General features: G+C 48.2%; 1 protein-coding gene across 3 annotated transcripts in view; it reads right to left on the reverse strand.

Moving 5' to 3' along the window:
- Positions 1-1,773: 1,773 nt before the first annotated feature.
- The window catches only part of Ypel2 (yippee like 2), a 59,043-nt gene continuing 42,053 nt past the window's right edge, over positions 1,774-18,763 (reverse strand). For all 3 annotated transcript variants that reach the window (XM_057776048.1, XM_057776049.1, XM_057776050.1), the window contains 3 exons: positions 11,454-11,497; positions 10,154-10,262; positions 1,774-7,058 (listed from right to left, as the gene is read on the reverse strand). In XM_057776048.1, coding sequence (XP_057632031.1) covers positions 6,969-7,058; positions 10,154-10,262; positions 11,454-11,497 — 243 coding nt within the window. In that variant the 3' untranslated portion in view covers positions 1,774-6,968. The remainder of the gene's footprint in view (positions 7,059-10,153; positions 10,263-11,453; positions 11,498-18,763) is intronic.

Raw genomic sequence — 18,763 nt, forward strand, 5'->3', positions numbered from 1 at the left:
GCCAAGGTCACAGCATCAATCACCAAGCCCACAAAATCCTAGTTTTGCCTTGGGGATTCATTTAAGGGTCTCAGAGCCTTGGTTTCCTCACCTTTAAATGGAAGAATTAGTGTGAAAGCAATGGTGTGGAGAGCAAGGGACCGACTAGATTGTGCCTCAGACAAGCCACAGCAAATTTAAGGCTGGAGGGGAAGGGGAGCTGGGCCTTTGATCTCCAGTACATGTGTCCTAGGATAGCTAAGCTTACATAGTGAGACCCTGTCTGAAAATAAAACAGGGGCTAGAGAGATGGCTCAGTGGTTCAGAGCACTTGGTCTTGCAGAGGACCTGGGTTCAGTTCCCAGGATCCACATGGTGGCTCACACATCCCTAAGCCCAGTTAAAAGGGTCCAAAGGGCATAAAGACATGCATGCTAGCAACACATTTATTCACATAAAGTACAAAAAAATCAAAGAATAAAAACCCAGCTTGAAACAGTATAGGGGAAAACCCAAGAGTCGTGAAGTCAGATGTTCTGCTTCCTGACCCATCCCTTGTAACTGGCATTTGTCACTGCTTTCCTGTAGGTGCTGAGAACTCGGGGGATGTAAGGAAGAGCCTGAGCGTAAAGACCCTGCTCCAGGTTCTGCAAGCCAAGCACCAGGAGTCACACAGGTCAGGCACTCTGTACTCTCCCCTTGCTGGTCACTGTAGGCGGCGGAATTAGAACAAGGGCCCAGGATGACTGGCCTGGGACTGGCCGTCCGCTGCGTGTGTTTTTTTTCTCCTCTCTGTCCACTAAAGGCGAACCAGAGAGAGATGATAATGGGAAGTCTACTGAAGCAAACAGGTCACAGGAAGGAGACCATGCTCGGCGACAAATAAAAGACAGCTGCAGCTGGGCCCGGAGAAGACAGCTGGACATGCGTGGGACGCAAGCTCGGGGCTTTGTTTTACACACACACACACACACACACACTTTTCTCGGTGTGTGGCCCGGGCTGTCTCGGAACTTGCTCTGTAAACCAGGTTGCCTCAAACTCAGAAAGGCCAGCCTCTGCTTCCTGAGTGTTGGAACTAAAGGGGTGTGCCACCATGCCTCTGAAGAAGCTTAAAATACAGAGCATGGGTGGGGATCTAGCTTGGTAGAGTCCCTGCCTAGCCTTGCACGCATGAAGCCTTGGCTTTAAATGTAGAGTAAGACAAGCACTGGCACACGTAAGTGTATGTAGGTACTTACAAGCGACTGGTTATTCAAGACTGTGTGCTTGGAAAACATACACGGCTGACTTATCACAGAGACAGAATTCTCAGGTTTGTAATCTCAATTTAATACCTGAGCAAGATTTGATTAAGCCAGACGGTGGTGGCACATGCCTTCAATCCCAGCACTCGGGAGGCAGGGGCAGGCAGATCTCTGTGAGTTTGAGGCCAGCCTGGTCTACAGAGCTAGTTCCAGGACAGGTAAGGGCTGTTACACAGAGAGACCTGGTCTTGGAAAAAAATATTTTTTTATTATTTTTTTCACGTATTGAGATTGGATACTTATCTTCCATTGTTAACCCCCCCCCTCCCCAACCCGCACCTTTAACGCAATCTTCCATCTAAAGACAATGTCAACAGAAAAGCTTTCGGAAGGTGGATCATGGCACAGATAACTGGAGAAAGCTCATTCTGCACTTCTGATAGCTAAAGCCAGCTGAAAGGAGATGAACAGGAGACCTGAGATTCGCTCATGAACAGGCTTGCTGTCCTTAAAGAAATGTCCTTTACGGACTCAGCTAACAGGCCTGTGACCAGTGACAGACAGACGACCCAGCAGTGTATGCGTTAAATGTCAAGATAATACACATTGTGTCAATGAAAACAGATGCCTTCGGCCCCGGAATTAATATTTGAAAACTTTATTTTCTCAAATGAGCACCAACACAGATTGGAAATGACAAACAATACAACTTCTCACTAATACTGAGTCATTATGTACAGATACCGAAAAGAGGTGAAGACGCATCACTCAAAAAACAATCGCCTTTGTTATTGGAGCAAAGTGACCTGCGGGGGGGAAAAATGCCACCGAAGACAACCGAAAATGAGAAACAAACACAATTTGAAATCCAACAATATAGTTTGTAAACACAGACAGACAAACCTGTGGTACACAAGTCTCTGCGGGCTGGGAAGAGGGGACTGATTCTGCCTTCACCAAAACACTGTAAAACACCGGGCAGAGCTAACCTTGTAGAGACAATAACGTCTTTCTAGGCTTTATCTTTGATTCTGGTACATTTCATGACTGTATAGTAATTTTAGAAATCAATCACGATTTTAAAAACAACCTTTCCCCCTCACAGAACTAGAATGTATTTTCCATTGAGGCAGATTTTTTAAAATATAAAAGTGATGTTCAAAATTTGATTTGCCAGCCTCTGCCTGAACCTGAAGCAATCGGACCTTCAAAAAAAAAAAAAAAAAAAGAAAGAAAAAGAAAAGGAAAGCTACCGTGTTATCAATGTCCTTTTAGCCTGAACCAGTTAACATTTAATATGACCTGGCTTCTAGAACAACCAGAGCCCTCGGATGTGTGACTGATCTGTCCACATCTCAGAAGCATGGACCTGACTTTGATTTCATCTTACAGGTTTGATTTGCCAGCTTTAGAAGCAGAACACAGAGCACACTCCAGCTCAGGGAGAGAAATCCTGCTCCATGCTGTTGGTCCACTCAGACAGGGAAACCAGAGAGGGAAACTCTACGTGCCCAAGGTGTAAACTGTAATTCATATAGTGTCCTCAGTAGAAAAGGAAGCGCGCGCGCGCGCACACACACACACACACACACACGCACACACGATTCCAATTTCTCAGAAGTTCTCCCAACTACAGCAATTACTTATAAGTTGTTACTACTGAAACTTGTTTCTTTTCTAGCCAAGACAGGGTAAGAAAGTATCATTTCACAACCTGGTAATTTACTACAGTCTGTTCCACTGGGGAAAACGCAAACACAAAAATGCAAAAAAATGTTTTAAAGCCTCAATCCAAGTTAAAGTGACAGATCTTTAAAAAAAAAAAATCTTGGTGATTACTCTTTCCCTTAAAATGTACTTCAAGAAACACAGAGGAAGCCATAGAACTGAAAACAACGTGCTCCCAGGGATCTGAGAATACAGCACCAAATATATTATTTAAAAAATTAAATATTATTTACAAAAGTATATTTCACAAGAGACTTGAAAACCTTATTATAAAGGGGACACCGCTTTAGTACACACTAATCTACCAGCAAAGATTTACTTATCTACATGATCTGACGGTCTAGGTGCTGGAGCGGGACTACTCAGCCAGGCCCAGCCGAGAACCCGTGGGCATCAAGCTTGGCTACCCTTGTCTCATGCTCATTCACCCATTAGCAGCCTAGGGAAACATGGGGGAGGGGGTGAACGTACTCCAGGGTGGCCACGGCCGTTACCTTTCGGTGGCATGGGGAGACGGAATGGGAGCTGGTCAACCAGTCTTCAGTTCAAAACGAAGGCAGCTGTGGGCTGAGGTACAGAACTTGAGGCCCCTCCCTTTCTTTGCTGTTCACCCACCCCTGCCCAAGGTCACCCAATCAACTCCAATTCCCTGAACCTATGTGGGGTGAATGGATGAGGTCTTTGGTTATGCTGAGTCAAAAATTTGGTGAGGAAAATAAAGAAACTGACCGAGGCTTGGAGCACACTTGTCTCCCTTGCTCAGCTGTGGACTCTAATACTGCTAAGTGTTAGGTAGACACGCCACGGATGGAGCGAGGGTCACACTGCTAAGTGTTGGGCAGACAAGCCGCGGATGGAGCGAGGGTCACACTGCTAAGTGTTGGGCAGACAAGCCGCGGATGGAGCGAGGGTCACACTGCTAAGTGTTGGGCAGACGCCGCGGATGGAGCGAGGGTCACACTGCTAAGTGTTAGGTAGACACGCCACGGATGGAGCGAGGGTCACACTGCTAAGTGTTAGGTAGACACGCCACGGATGGAGCGAGGGTCACACTGCTAAGTGTTGGGCAGACGCCACGGATGGAGCGAGGGTCACACTGCTAAGTGTTAGGCAGACAAGCCGCGGATGGAGCGAGGGTCACACTGCTAAGTGTTAGGCAGACAAGCCGCGGATGGAGCGAGGGTCACACTGCTAAGTGTTGGGCAGACAAGCCGCGGATGGAGCGAGGGTCACACTGCTAAGTGTTGGGCAGACGCGCCGCGGATGGAGCGAGGGTCACACTGCTAAGTGTTGGGCAGACGCGCCGCGGACGGAGCGAGGGTCACACTGCTAAGTGTTGGGCAGACAAGCCGCGGACGGAGCGAGGGTCACACTGCTAAGTGTTGGGCAGACAAGCCGCGGACGGAGCGAGGGTCACACTGCTAAGTGTTGGGCAGACAAGCCGCGGATGGAGCGAGGGTCACACTGCTAAGTGTTGGGCAGACGCCGCGGACGGAGCGAGGGTCACACTGCTAAGTGTTGGGCAGACGCCGCGGACGGAGCGAGGGTCACACTGCTAAGTGTTGGGCAGACGCCGCGGACGGAGCGAGGGTTTAAGAAGCACTTCTGGTGTCACTACCACAAAGAGAAGCCTAATGGGCTTTGGTCCCACCCCCAAAGTAGCTATGGAAAAACCGACCTGCTACTCCCCTTCGGCACCAAATATGGTGCCAGACACCCACTGGATGCTCGTCAGACAGCAGTTCAAGAAAAATCCAGAACCAGGCTCCTACTGGAGCTTGCTCTGTTCCAAGATGATCAAGGACCCCACCAAGGAAAAACAGTGGCACACTGGTCTCCTTCTCTGACCCTTGAGAATGGCAGGGCATCACATATCCAAGTTCTACGCCTCACTAATTTTAGTTTTAAAGAAAAACTATCCATCTAGGTTTAACCCCCACCCTCCATTAAAAAAAAAGAAAAAGGACTTTAGTAGAGCTGGGATATTCCCTGAGCAAAGGGTGTGTGTAATCAAATCCTTACATGAAGGCCACTTCCCTCGGGCAGGATTGGGGGGTGGATGCGACAAGGCATGACTCTGGAGACAGTTTTGGAATGTGAAAGTGGAAAAATGTGTGTCACTGAGAACTTGAGCCTGGGAGCCACCGAGTGGTTTTCAGGAAGCAAAACTTAGTCCTTCTGAGGCTCAGTCTGTCCTGCAGTCCATGGTGGTGGTGGGGGATGGGAGGTGGAGCTAATGTTCCAAGGCTCTGGAAAAGGAGACTTGAGGAATAAAATCCTGTTTCTAGGAATCCTTATGTCCCACAAGAGGAGCGATCTGCTGTTAAACAGGCCTGACCTGCTCTCTGCCACCTTGCCATCACCACCAGCAGGGCAGGGCCAAGTCCCAGATCAGGACATGGGGGACAAAGCCAGGGAACCACAGCTCTCCTGCTGGGAAATTAGTTCTGTTGAAGATGAGATTTGAAAATGCCCTGGGTCAGATGCTTTAGTCTGAGTTAACCAGTTTTACAGATTCTTATTCCTATGAACTCTTTTATTAGGCTTTTTTTTTAAAGAAGTGCATTTTCCTGTAGGACCAGCCTAGTTGGAGAACAATGTTGAGAATTACCTACTATGTGTGTATTTTAACATTATTTTCTGCCTACGAAATGAAATTAATTCAAATGAGTTTCAGCCATGTGCCATGTCATAGCTGAACTGCTGTAAAACATTCAGTGTTGACTCAATGTGCTAAGTTCCTTATTGTCTCGAGACTTACAGGGAATTTTCCCCCATTGCTAATGTAAAGCTTGGGTGGGGTGATGGGTGAGGGGGCCACAGTGAACCTCTGATTCCTCCCCACTGCAGGACCACACTGTCAAAAGATTACTCTCCCCACATAAGACATTCGGGTCTAAAACAACAGAGGCATGAGGGGGATGCAATATCTTGAATCTTTGCTTCCTAGGTTATGATGGAACTGGAGAAAAAAAGCAAACCAGAAACACTATGCACAGAGAATTGCTAATCCCATGGAAGCTACTGCACACTGAGGAAGGATGTGCCAAGCCCGGACTGGCTTGAATCTAAACTGTTCCTCCCCGAACCTCTCCTCATTGCATTGCAGCCACAGAACTGCTGACTAGTTACCAATTCTTACTTTTCCTGCTCGTTATCAGGAGTTCCCAGGCTGCGACCCGTGCTCCCTGGCTTCCCTCCACTATGGATTTCAGGATGCTGCTGGCTAAATGGAATATTTGCATCTTGCATCTCTCCCTTCACTGAAAGAGTGAAAGAAACCAAGGTGATTTCCCACGGGTGGGGTGGGGTACGGGAGGCAGAGTCACTAAAACCCATTTGGGCTTTACCTACCCCCCACCCACCCTAGGAGGACATTCTGCGGCCCAGAATGCCAGGGTCTTGCCCTGTCAGCAAGAATCAGGGCCATTTCTTGTGCTAATCTGCTATTCTGGCACATTTGATGTTAGGACAGAAGTTTGTTGTCAGAGAGAACATAGCCATGAGGTATTTTTTTTTCTCTTTGTCCTTTAGAAAGAGTCAATTATTTCAAGCCAGGTCCCCAAGAGTAGCACGGCTTTGCTCTACCTCTACCCTCCTGCCCCTTCCCCAACCCCAGGACTCTGGGGTTCATCTTTGCTCTTCCTCGTGCCCAGGTGCCACTGCTCTGACAAGAGACAGCTCTCATATGGGCTGGGGGCCCCTGTTCAAGGTGGATGCCCCCACATGGCCCCACACGGCCAAGGATCTGTTCTGTTTGTCATTTTGTTTTCAGCCAACACTGGAACAGAGAAGCCAAGATCAACTCACAAACAGATACAAAGCAAAGAGACAGAGAGACAGCGATTCAGAGGCCAGTCACCGAAAAAGATGGCGTCAGGGTAGGAGTATGCCCCCTGATGGCAAGGCCCCTAAATGGATGGAACCAAGTGTTCAGTCACTCTCTCACGCTTGGGTAGAATGTTCGACTGGATGGCATTCATGTGGATGCTGGACCGGATGGACGCTGTCACGTCAGTCCCAACCATTGTCCTTGATCATGTGTGCTAGTTCGATGATGTATTTGCCTTCTTTATATTTCTGACTGCTTTCAAAAGCATGTTCCTATAAAACAGAGGAAGAGAAAGAACACTGAGTGATCAAAGGCAAACAGGTCACCGCTGAGGCGCAGAAGCAGGGATGTTGCTGATGAGAGGCACCAGGACAGCAGAAGTCAGGTCTACTGAAGATGTTAGCACACAAGCATTCTGAGTTCCTCAGTATCGTGACAGAATTTCTTTTAAACCTCTGCTTCAATGCCACCATCTTGGTAAGTTCTTTCATCTGACATGCCTTTGCCTGCTATGCCACCGTCTTCCCAGCTTCTTCCCTTATCTCTATCCATAGTACTTCATATTTCCCAATGCACACAACACACTCCCGTTCAGTTTCTATTGCCTGTTATGCAAATGTTAAGGAATGCAGAGATGTTCATGATTTTTTTTAAAGGATTTTATCTATTATGTACACAGTGTTCTACTTGCATGTATGTCTGTATACCAGGACACCAGATCTCATTATAGACAGTAGTGAACCACTATGTGGGTTCTAGGAATTGAACGCAGGACCTCTGGAAGAGCAACCAGTGTTCTTGACCTCTGAGCCCTTTCTCCAGCCCCAAGATGTTCATGTTTTCTGCACACTAGAAGATTAAACGCCAGCTAATAGGCTTCAGTGAATCAATGAAGTGCAGTTGTTGGATCTGAAAGTCAATTTGGAAGCTGAGTTGAGGACAAGGAGTTGTCTTCACGTGGAAGGCAGGAAAGACTAGAGTTGGCTTCATGTGAAGATCGTAAAAACAAAACCAGGATTGGCAAGACTGAACATCTCTGATCCCAGCACTTGGGAGGCAGAGGCAGGTAGATCTTTGGAGTTTGAGGCCAGTCTGGTCTATATATCAAATTTTAGGACAGTCAGAAGCATGTAATAGACAAATCCTGTCTCAGAATCTAAAAAACAAAAACAAAGCCTGCAATCCCAGCTCTTGGGCGTCAGAGGCAGAGCAGCTCTCTGTGAGTTCCAGGCCAGGTAGGCACAGACACACACACACACACACACACACACACACACACACGCACGCACGCGCGCGCACTCCTGAGCTCCTTAGGTACCCATATTTCTAAAGCTTACTAGAGGTCTGCCCTAAAGATGTATCTAAAGTTTGTATATTATTTCCACTAGTTTCTAGGAACACAGGGAAGCTTGGTTATAATCTTTTTTAAATGAAGGTCTAAAAAAATGATATTTTTATTTTATGTGCATTGGTATTTTGCTGGAGTTATAAGCAGTGGTGAGCTGTCATCTGGGATCTGCAAGAGCAGCTTTTAACCGCTGAGCCATCCCTCCAGCCTTGGTTATATCCTAAAATGTACTTGTTCGGCTTAGGTGGGATAGCAAGACTAACAAGTATTATGAGGCCAGCCCGGTCCTGTTTCCTTTTCTTGTTGTTTCCACCTTAGATGAATCGAGTGTGTGTGGCTCTTTCACTGCTGTGCTCCAAGGTGATGATAGAGGCTAGTACAGAACCTGTCCCCACCCTATCCCATCACGGCCCCACCATCTTGCCTGGGTGTAGGATCAAGGACTGAGAACACTGGTCCCTGGAGCCGTAACTCCGGAAATGATTGCGGTACAGGGCAGTGGAAATTGTCTCTTCTGGCCGGGCGGTGGTGGCGCACGCCTTTAATCCCAGCACTCGGGAGGCAGAGGCAGGAGGATCTCTGGGAGTTCGAGGCCAGCCTGGTCTACAAGAGCTAGTTCCAGAACAGGAACCAAAAAGCTATGGAGAAACCCTGTCTCGAAAAAAAAAAAAAAAAAAAAAAAAAACCTGTCAGTGTTTCAGAACCCCTGGGCTTTAGTTATCTTGCTGACCAGAGAATTGTTCTATGAAGTGAAGAGCAAGAGGGGAACCAGGAAAATGTAGTCACAAGACAGGAAAAGCAGAATAACTGGGTCCCCAGATGATCAGCATCAGAACTGGGACTGCATGGTGGTCCGTGCTTGTGATTCTAGCTTGTGGCAGGCTGAAGAGAAACGACCCAAGTTGCAGGCCAGTCTGGTCCTCGGCAAGACCTAACACCTCTGCCGCCACAGTCCCACTGCTCATAATTTATTTCCCCACAATAAACGTCAATACTTTTAGAGCTTTCATTACTTCCTCAGCAAGGCTGGCTGGCCAGGATCCTTCAGCCACCACCTACCATGCCCAGGGGCTACTATATTCATTAGCACTTAAAAAGCAGAGAATGAGGCCATAAAGCCACCTAAGAGCCAGAGCCAGGTTTGAACCTCATTCCAATGCTTAGAGGGAGGCTGTGGAAGCATTGGCCGACATTTTTCTTTTTGTCTGGCTGACACAATCTACCCGCTGGAAGCTCTTGAGTGCAGGGAGTACAAGTGGTTTTTTTTTTTTTTTTTTTCGAGACAGGGTTTCTCCGTAGCTTTTGGTTCCTGTCCTGGAACTAGCTCTTGTAGACCAGGCTGGCCTCGAACTCACAGAGATCCTCCTGTCTCTGCTTCCTGAGTGCTGGGATTAAAGGCGTGCGCCATCACCGCCTGGCTAAGTACAAGTGTTTGAATAGCCAGTGTTTTTATTACTTTCTCTGCATACAGATATCTATTTATGTGTACACGTATTTGGGTGTGTGTGAGTGTGAGAGAGAGACTGCGGGTGTGTGTGTGTGTGTTGTGTTAGCCACAGGTTAATGGCACATGTCTTCGTGTCTTCCTCAGTTGCTTTGCTGAGACAGTCTCCCACTGAACCCGGAGCTCACCAATTGGCTAGACTGTCCCAAGTATTCTCCTGGTTTGTAACTACCGAGCTCTGGGATTACAAACGTGTTACTGCACCCAACTTATTTTTTCCACTGGTGCTGGGGATCAGAACTCAAGCCTCATGCTTGTGGGCAAGCACTCTGCTGAGACATGGTCCTGGTGTTGTCACATGACACATCCCGCACACTGTCAGATGCTACTAAGTCCTGTTATAAACGTATGCATGCACACCAACAGGGTGTTCCCAGAACAGGTGAAGGACTGAGCTTGGAGGAGTCATCTACTTGCCAAGCCTGAGGGAAGCTAGTGGAAGAAAACACCCTCAGAGAGGAGGCCCTTCGCTACCTGCCGCTCCAGGCCCCTTCCACAGGCCCTTTCGTACTTACGTATTTCCAGCCCAAGGTGGTTTTGCAGTTTTCACAGTAGATGTCTGCAACCGCATGGAGGCCTGTTAGCAGCACCCGCTCTTCTGCAGGCCCACAGCCCACATTAACTCTACGCCAAAGACAGAAAGAGAGCGGGTAGTTAGTCATATGGGTAAACAACCATTCGTCATTCAAGTTGAGCTTCTGGCAAAAACTGACTAGACAGGACTGCTTCCAGGGAAGCCAGCACTGAGAAGAAAATGGTCTAGAGAGGAAATGAGAGGTAGTCACGTGGAAATATCTAAGAGGGAATAAATACTAGATCTGCAAGATTGAATTCTGCAAGCTTACCAAAACAGCTCTGGATGAGTTTGCTTAGGGTTTAAATTTTCTGACACAGATTTTTAATCTTGTAACTAAAAGAAAAACTGTATTATATTTACTTGTTGGGGACACATGTACGCTAGGGTGCATGTGGAGGCCAGGATGCCTTCAGGAGTGGGTTCTCATCTACAATAAGGATTTCCAGGGACCTAACTCATGCTGTCAGGCTTTTGGGGAGCATTGCCTTCACCTGCCCAGACAGCTCTTCTCCCCTAATTTGGCAACTGCACAGTGAGGTTCACAGCCTTGAGACAGGTCCTTAAAAGGTTCCAGAGGGCTGAGCAGTGGTGGCACATTCCTTTAATCCCAGCACTTGGGGGCAGAGGCAGGTGAATCTCTGAGTTCAAGGCCAGCCTGGTCTACAAGACTTAGTTCCAGGACAGGCTCCAAAACTAGAGAAACCCTGTCTTGAAAAACCAAAGTTGACGATGCCTAACCTGGCGAGCAAGCCTTAGCATAAGGGCGGGGGGCCTAGACTACCAAACAGCACACCTGTTCCAAGCTGTGCTAGGTTTCCTTACATAGTTCAAGTGTCTGTGAGCTTTGCCTTCCTATTCCAGCCAGAGGACTCGCGTGTCCATGGTTGACAAAGGGCTGTGTAGACATCCTCGGCAGAAGGGATGAAGCCTTCCATAGGTTCTAGTCACCCCTCCTTTCTCCTTTAATAATGAATCTCGGGTCTTGCTGACTGCTGTGCTGAAGAAGCCACCCCAGTGTTTTCCTTGTGGGAAGACCCAGTGCTGGACACTGCAGTGAGTACTTTATAGTTGGAGGGGCTGTTAACAAAATTTCACCTAAGGTTCCTGACAGACACTGACTACTAGCCAATGTAGTAATATTGAGAAGACAGAGATCATGGCCCAAACACTGAGGAGTACTTTCCCCGCCCCTCAAGGATTTCACCCAATAAGCAGATGCTCCATTCAGAGACACTCACACTGAGTTAAAGAGGTATGCTCGTCCTTGACTTCCCTGGAACGACTGAAATACAAGAAAACAAATCAATTGTTAGACATCCACGTCTCTTATGCCCACCTGGGAAAAGACCCCAAATCACAAGCCTGACCTTCCCTGCAGAAGGGGACTGGCAGACTGCAGAGTCTAGCTGGCAGGAGGCATGGGGGAGAAGGCGAAGGCAGAACAAACAGCTCAACAGAGATCAAGCCAGCCTGCATGGGGGCTAATTCACCAGCTCAGGTGAGATGAGGGACCGGGTACAGGTTAAGCAGCCAGCTGGCATGTTGGTGCAGCCTCAAATACCAGCGCTACCATGGGGCACACTGAGAAACATGATCTTTATTTAACAACAACAGAACTCTGGGTAACTAAATACCCCTCTGTTCTTGACACTGCCTGACAGCGAATTTGCTGAGAGGATTAATCCACACCACCATTCCCAGTTTGAGCTGATGTCAGCCATCTGTGTTAGCCATCGCTTCACACAGCAGCTCAGCACAGAAAGCCAGGGGCAACAGTCTGTCCTCTTCTTACTCAGAGCCTGGCACAAGAACTTGTTCTCATCACGTGCCTGATGCTGGTCATTTCCACCGGCCACAGCAGTTAGGGTCCTGAGGAGGAGTCTAGGGCTCCACTTCTGGTCTCTAGGTCTCAGAGATGCTTACCCAGCAGAAGCCGCAGCACTTCAACCTCTAGCTGGGTCTGCCTTCTGGATGTCTAGTGGCAGAGTGACCGGGGATGGGACAGAAAAGAGCCAGAGCTGCCATGCAAGCTGGCATCTACTTTCATTAGCACAAGCCTTGCCCGTGTTTCCCATCTCTAGTTTCACTGAGCTGTCTGGCCGACATGCGCTAGCCATGTTCTGTATTGCTACTTGCATTTTTAATGTGGTATGACAATTGTATCCGAATTTAACTTCCTAGTCAGCTCTGGGGGAAAAAAAAGTATAAAAGCGGACAAGGAAACAAGGAAGAAATCTGGGGCATCTAGTTGACAGATGATGAGAAGAGCCAGCAGGGTTCAGAGCCCTGTGCCTCAGACAGTCATTTTGTCAAAGTACAGGTCTTTGGAAGTTGGTGTCTTTGGCCACAGAGAAAGGCAGCATTCCTGTGGCGAAGCAGCCACTGGAACAGCTGGATAGCTGGATGTCTTCCCGCCCAGGTGCAGCTCAAGGAGCAAGCAGATGCTCCCCAGCTGTTGCCCACACCCAAACCATGTCTCCTGAAACCGGTGACAACCTAGACTTTACACAAACGGTCCAAGGGAACAAAAGCTGCCGACTTAGTGGTCTCTTCTTGCTGCTTCATCACTGTACTGCTTACTCTAGCCCAAGCCCAACCACACTGCTTAGTGAATGTGCACAGCTTTGCTCACCTGGTTCTCTGACCTGCTCAGGAGGCTGTGCCAGCAACACCTGTGCTTGGGCTTCCTAGTTTTCCTCCTCCTCTGCCTCTGGATTTAGTTTCAACTATGCTGTGAGTTTCAGAGGGCACGGCCCACACCTTCAAGTCTCTCTGAACCCCCAGAACAGCGTGTGAATCTGGCACATAATGATTGCTGATTTATTATTTTTATTTTATTTGCATTGGTGTTTTGCCATGGGTGTCAGGTCCCCTGGAAGTGGAGTTACAGACAGAGTCTCACAATGTAGGCCAGGCTGGCCTTGAACTCCCAGTAATCCTACTTCAGCCTCCAGAGCTGATAGGATCATGGGTATGAGCCATTACACCCAGTTCAGTCAGCAGATATTAAATACTATTCCAGTGAACTGCCTCTGTATTTTCTTTAAATACTATTGGGGTGCATGAATTCATGTGTTCGGATATCTGTATGCCTGTGAAGCTAGCACCACCATCATGGCCTGGTGGCACTGATTTATAAGTAGCATTTCAGAAATCTAGGATCACACACACACAACCCTCATTACACACACAGTGAGGCCAGTCCCTGGCTGACGTGGAACTCACTATGTATACCAGGATGGCCCACCTCTGCCTGGGACTAAAAGCGCGCACCGCACTAGACTACAATACATTTTTATATGAAACTCATTGGTGTTAGCTCCACCATCTCGCCTCCCTTTCTTCTCAAACAACCAGTTACCAAATGCGGATTTACTCCATGACCTCAGAACAGCACCTGGCATCTGTCTGTAAGACAGTCTGATTATGGGCGGATGTGCATTTTCTTTAGGATAGTGGAATCCTAGGATTAAAGACACGTGCCACCACACCCTGCCTCGACTTCTGTTAGTTGAGGTTAACCTGGTCTACTAAAAGTGTCCCAGGTTAGCCAGGGTGACAATACTGAGACAGACACAAAGGACAGATCACGGACTCTTCATCGTGCCTCAGGATTTCCTTGGGTCTCTCCTCTGCATCCCTCTCTCAATAACGGCTCGGCAGGCAGTCAGTGCTTTCTGTCACTCATACACCATGTAAGAGTTTTTGTTTGGCCTCTTTTACTTAGAATTATTTAAAACAAATTTTTAAGGTATATTTTATTTATGACTATAAATGTAAACTGATGTCCAGAGGACAGGAAAGAGAGTGCCGACCTCCTGGAGCTAGAGTTATAGATGGTTGTGAGCCATCTGATGTGGGTGCTGGGAACTGAACCCAGGTCCTCTGTAAGAGCAGCAAAAGCTCTTAACCATGGAGCCATCTCTTCAGCCTCTAGCTCAGTTCTTTTAAGAGTCATCCATGTTGCTGGGTGGTGGTAATCCCAGCACTCAGGAGGCAGAGGCAGGTTAGCTCTGAGTCTGAGGCCAGCCTAGTTCCAGGAACTAGTTCCAGGACAGCCAGGACTGTTAAGAAACCCTGTCGCAAAAAACAAAAACAAAAAACAAAAAAGAAAAAAAGGAAGGGAGAAAGAAAGAAAAGAAAAGGCTCTACTTATGCACTTATGCATCTGATGTACATGGGTGATTTATCTGCACACCAGAAGAGAGAACTGGATAGTGTGCTCATTGCCATGAGGGTGCTGGGAATCGAACTCAGGACCTCTGACGAGCAGCCAGTGCTCTTAACTGCTGAGCCATCTCTCCAGGCGCCATATAAAAAGTTCACACCATATATACTTTATAGCAGCGCATTCACGGCACCCATGCATATGGACAGTAAACTTACGCTCAAGCATTTTGCCAAAAGAGCACCGCACTGGGAACGCCCATCTGCTCCAGGGCATTGACCAGGAGTAACTACTTGGAGCCTGACACAGATTAAAATTCCTAGAGAGCAGGGACTGTGAGGTAGGATGCATGGCAAAGAAAACAATTTCCTTGGGCTCAAAGGTGGCTCACAGGTATGCCAGGACAGATCCTCCAGGCCTGTTTGGTAGGAGTAAACTGGCAGAAGTCCAGGCCCTGCTAAGGGTGCTGGACCCAAGCAGGGCTGTTCTGGTGGGAGTACGTCTTCAGGTACGCTCCAAGAAGCAATCTACCACTGTCTCCCCAGCCTGGCACTCAGAGCCGCTGCATTTTCTGAGGCGGAAGTCTGGACGCTCTTCCACTGCGGATTCCACCACCCTGGGGACCCTACCAACCCAACATTTATGATGAGAAAAACAGACAGGGAGAACAACAGGCTTCTTGCAAACAGACACAGACAAGAATAGCCTGACTGGGTCACTGTATTCCGTAGGGCTGGCCCAGCCCAGCCCAGCCCAACCTGGCACAGCCTGGTGTTCCCTTGGGTGAGGGTGGTACCGAAGGTGGGGAGGCTAAAGGAAGCTAAGGAAGCAATTAAAACAAGGCAAATAGAACCAAGACCAGGAGATGCCAGACTGTCAGACACATTTGTTTGCTGTCATTACTGCCAGGCAACAAAGCAGTTCTTTTCCATGCTGTGTGTTAACCAGGGCTGGTGTGCAGGCCGGCACCAAAGGCTTTGTTTTGTTTCGGGCATACGAAACTTTTCTTCTGTCCTTCAAAGTACACGATCAGCAGTGGGTCCAGCCCTTGCAGGCAGCTCAAAGACACAGAAAGGGCCCAAACCACTCAGTTCTGGCCCTGTTGGACGTCTGGAAGGCAGTAACTCCTTTTAAGCAGGGAGCTGCTGAAGCTGGGTGTGGTGGCACATGCCTGCAACCCGAACTCTTGGGAGGCAGAGGCGGGAGGAATGCGGGGAGGCCAGCCTGGGTCACACGCAAGACCCTGCCTCAAAAAGAGTGAACACTGGAGCATTAGGGAGCAGAAGGCAGCGATATGGGGAGCAGGTACAACCTCTGGCAACAGACTGAGCACTTGCTCCTCTGGGTAAGGTAGGAGCAGCTCGTCATTCCAGGAGACCTAGTTCCAGTCCTGACTGTGACACCCCACTCACCTGCTAACCGACTCGCGCCTCTCTCGGCTCTCACTTTCATCTATAAATGGAAATCATGCCTATTTCAAAGGGCAGTTAAGAGGGGGAAGCAGCCAGGCAGACACATTTAATCCCAGTACTCAGGAGGCAGAGGCAGGTGGATCTCTTTGAGTTTGAGGCCAGCCTGGTCTACAAAGAGTTCCAGAGCAACCAGAGCTGCTGCAGAGAAACCCTGTCTCAAAATCCACACCAAACCACAAAACAAGGAAACCAGCAAGCCCCACAAGGTAGATGGCCAGAGTAGAAAGTTCTACTTCCAATCATGGCTTCTCAGGACCTCAGGGAAGAGAAGTTGACTTTTTAACTCTCCAAGGCTCTTCTCTTGGGGACTATTAAAAATAAAAGTTTATGTGTCTGAGTATACGTACGTGTGTGTGTGTACACATGCATCATGTGTGCCTGGTGTTCAGAGAGGTCAGAAGAGGGCATGAGATCCCCTGAAAATGGAAGGAGTTACGGATGGCTGCAAGCCTCCATGTGGAAGCTGGAAAACAAACCCAGGTCTACTCCAAGGTTACCAAGTGCTTTTAACAGCTCTCTAGCCTCTCTCTTACCAAGCTGAAAGGTAGGGCTTCCCTACTTTGCACCTCAAGTGTCATCATGAAAAGGGAAAAGAGCCGGGCAGTGGTGGCGCACACCTTTAATCCAAGCACTGGGGAGGCAGAGGCAGGCAGATCTCTGCAGGTTCAAGGCCAGCGTGATTCACCAGAGCTAGTTCCAGGACAGCTGGAGCTAAACAGTGAAATCCTGTCTGAAAAACCAGGAAAGAGAGAGAGAAAGAGAGAGGGAATGAGAATGAGGCTAGTGAGTTCCAGATCAGCCTAGGCTAGAATATAAGATTCTGACTCAAAAATACTTTTGAGACATAAAAAGGATGATGGAAATGTGTCTTTAAATATAAAATTAAGTGGATCTTGCTATAGTCTTAGGGTTGTACAATCATTATCATGTTTAATTCCAGAACATTCTCATGTTCCAGAAAGAAATCTCAGCAACCTTTCTCTCTCTTGCCCCAGCCCCTGGCAGCCAGTCTCCTCCCCACCTCTACAGAGCTGCATGAGGCACTAACTATACTTATGAGGTGGTTAAAACTGACCTTTGAAACGCTTTCAAATGCTTCATCAGGATGGGAGCCAAGTATGTAGATATAGGTACAAAGGAGGATCAGGGATCAGTAAGACCTTTTCCCTTGGAACTGTGGCTGGCGCCTCCCCATACCCAGCAGGAAACAGATGTGGCATGTTAGGAGAAAGGGTCAGGTCAGCCATTTTCCTATTATTTGTTCTCATCCTTTTCTCTGTCTATCGTTAGTGTCCCTGAGGTCACAATAAAACACAGCCATTGCAAAGGGCTGGAACCCAAGCCAAACAATGCTAGATCCTGCTGGACGTCACCCTTGAAGAGCATATGGGTAAGTGAGAAGAATGGTAGTAATGAACAACGCTAGAAACTTCCAGAATGAAGCACACATGTAGCTGATACACGCTGACTGTTTAGTTAAGAGGAAAAGACTCCTACAGGGGATTTCTTCCATCATCTCTACAATAAGAACCGAGGAAATGGACTCAAATGGAAATGGGGAGGTGGTTAATTATGAAGGTATTTCCTGGCTGTGGTTACCACACTGGGACATAGGTCACCAGGAAGACTGGGATAAAACAAAGCCATTCGGGTATCTTTATGATTTACCAAAAAAAAACAAAACAAAACAAAAAAAAAAAAAAAAAAAAAAAAAAAACTTCACATAGAGATCTAGCAGTCTTAGTGGTGTGACATACCTATAATCCCAGGACCTGGAAGAACTATTTACAGCTCTACGTGATAAGTACCATGTGACTCCGAGTGACAGAGGGACACCCTGTGTCAAACAAACAAAAGGGACTTCAACAGGATGGCTTCCTCTGTGCCTGTGGCCTATGGGTCTCACTGAAGGAGGGGCAGAGAAGGGACACTTTTGTTTGTTTGTTTTGGTTTTTGAGACAGGGTTTCTCTGTAGCTTTGGAGCCTGTCCTGGAACTAACTTTTGTAGACCAGGCTGGTCTTGGACTTACAGAGATCCGCCTGCCTCTGCCTCCCGAGTGCTGGGATTAAAGGCGTGCGCCACCATTGCCCAACTGAAGGGCCTTGTTCAAAAGGAAGAAATAGTTGCTGTGCATGGGATAATTCATAATCGCTTTATTTGCAAAAGGTGGTAAGAGCCCCGAGTGCCTGATTTATTGCTGAAGGTATGGCATAGTTGCAGATCTCCGCCTTGGTGAGACCTTTCACTTCCTGTTCCTGTTGACCCAGGTGCCCTGCAGTTTCAAGGTTGGGTCTAAGGACAAGTGGTGCCCCAGCTCACCCAGTCATAACTGCCTGGTGTCTGGCAAAGAGGACGCAGGCAGCTTCGGTGCTTGGGAAGCCTTGGACCAGCTCTCCCTAGCGGCATGTCCCTGGGCAAGGCATTTCTGAGTCTCTGACATCCACAAGTAGGATCTGGAAAACTACCTACTCCACAATATATACTAGATAAGAGGGGTGTTGTTCATGTGTGCTTTCAGGGAGATCCCAGACTCCAGACCCTACAGGTTCGTCCCTCGGCTGTCCCAGGGCCTCAGATGGACTTGGAGCTGTGGTTGTTCTCTGTTGCACTAAAGGCAGGGAAGATTCTGAGTGTGTGGCTGTGGGTTCGAGTGGTAGAGGCTAAAGTAAACAACCAGGCAGTGAGAAAACAGATGCTGCCAGCTAGCAGGACCCTCCCTCCCTCCCTTCTCCCCTTGGAGAAGGCCTGGCAAATGCTCATTCTTCACCGGACAGAGTAGAGGGTGCTCAACACACCCTGTCCCCTAGGACAAAGGCTGGCAAGTCAGCCTCACAAGGCCTGTTCAGGAAGATGACATTTTTCTGAACTGGCCCCTGGGAGTGGCGGAATGATATAATGGCAGCTGGC

The sequence above is a fragment of the Chionomys nivalis genome, chromosome 7, assembly GCF_950005125.1.
Source record: "Chionomys nivalis chromosome 7, mChiNiv1.1, whole genome shotgun sequence".
Classification (NCBI taxonomy): Eukaryota; Metazoa; Chordata; class Mammalia; order Rodentia; family Cricetidae; genus Chionomys; species Chionomys nivalis.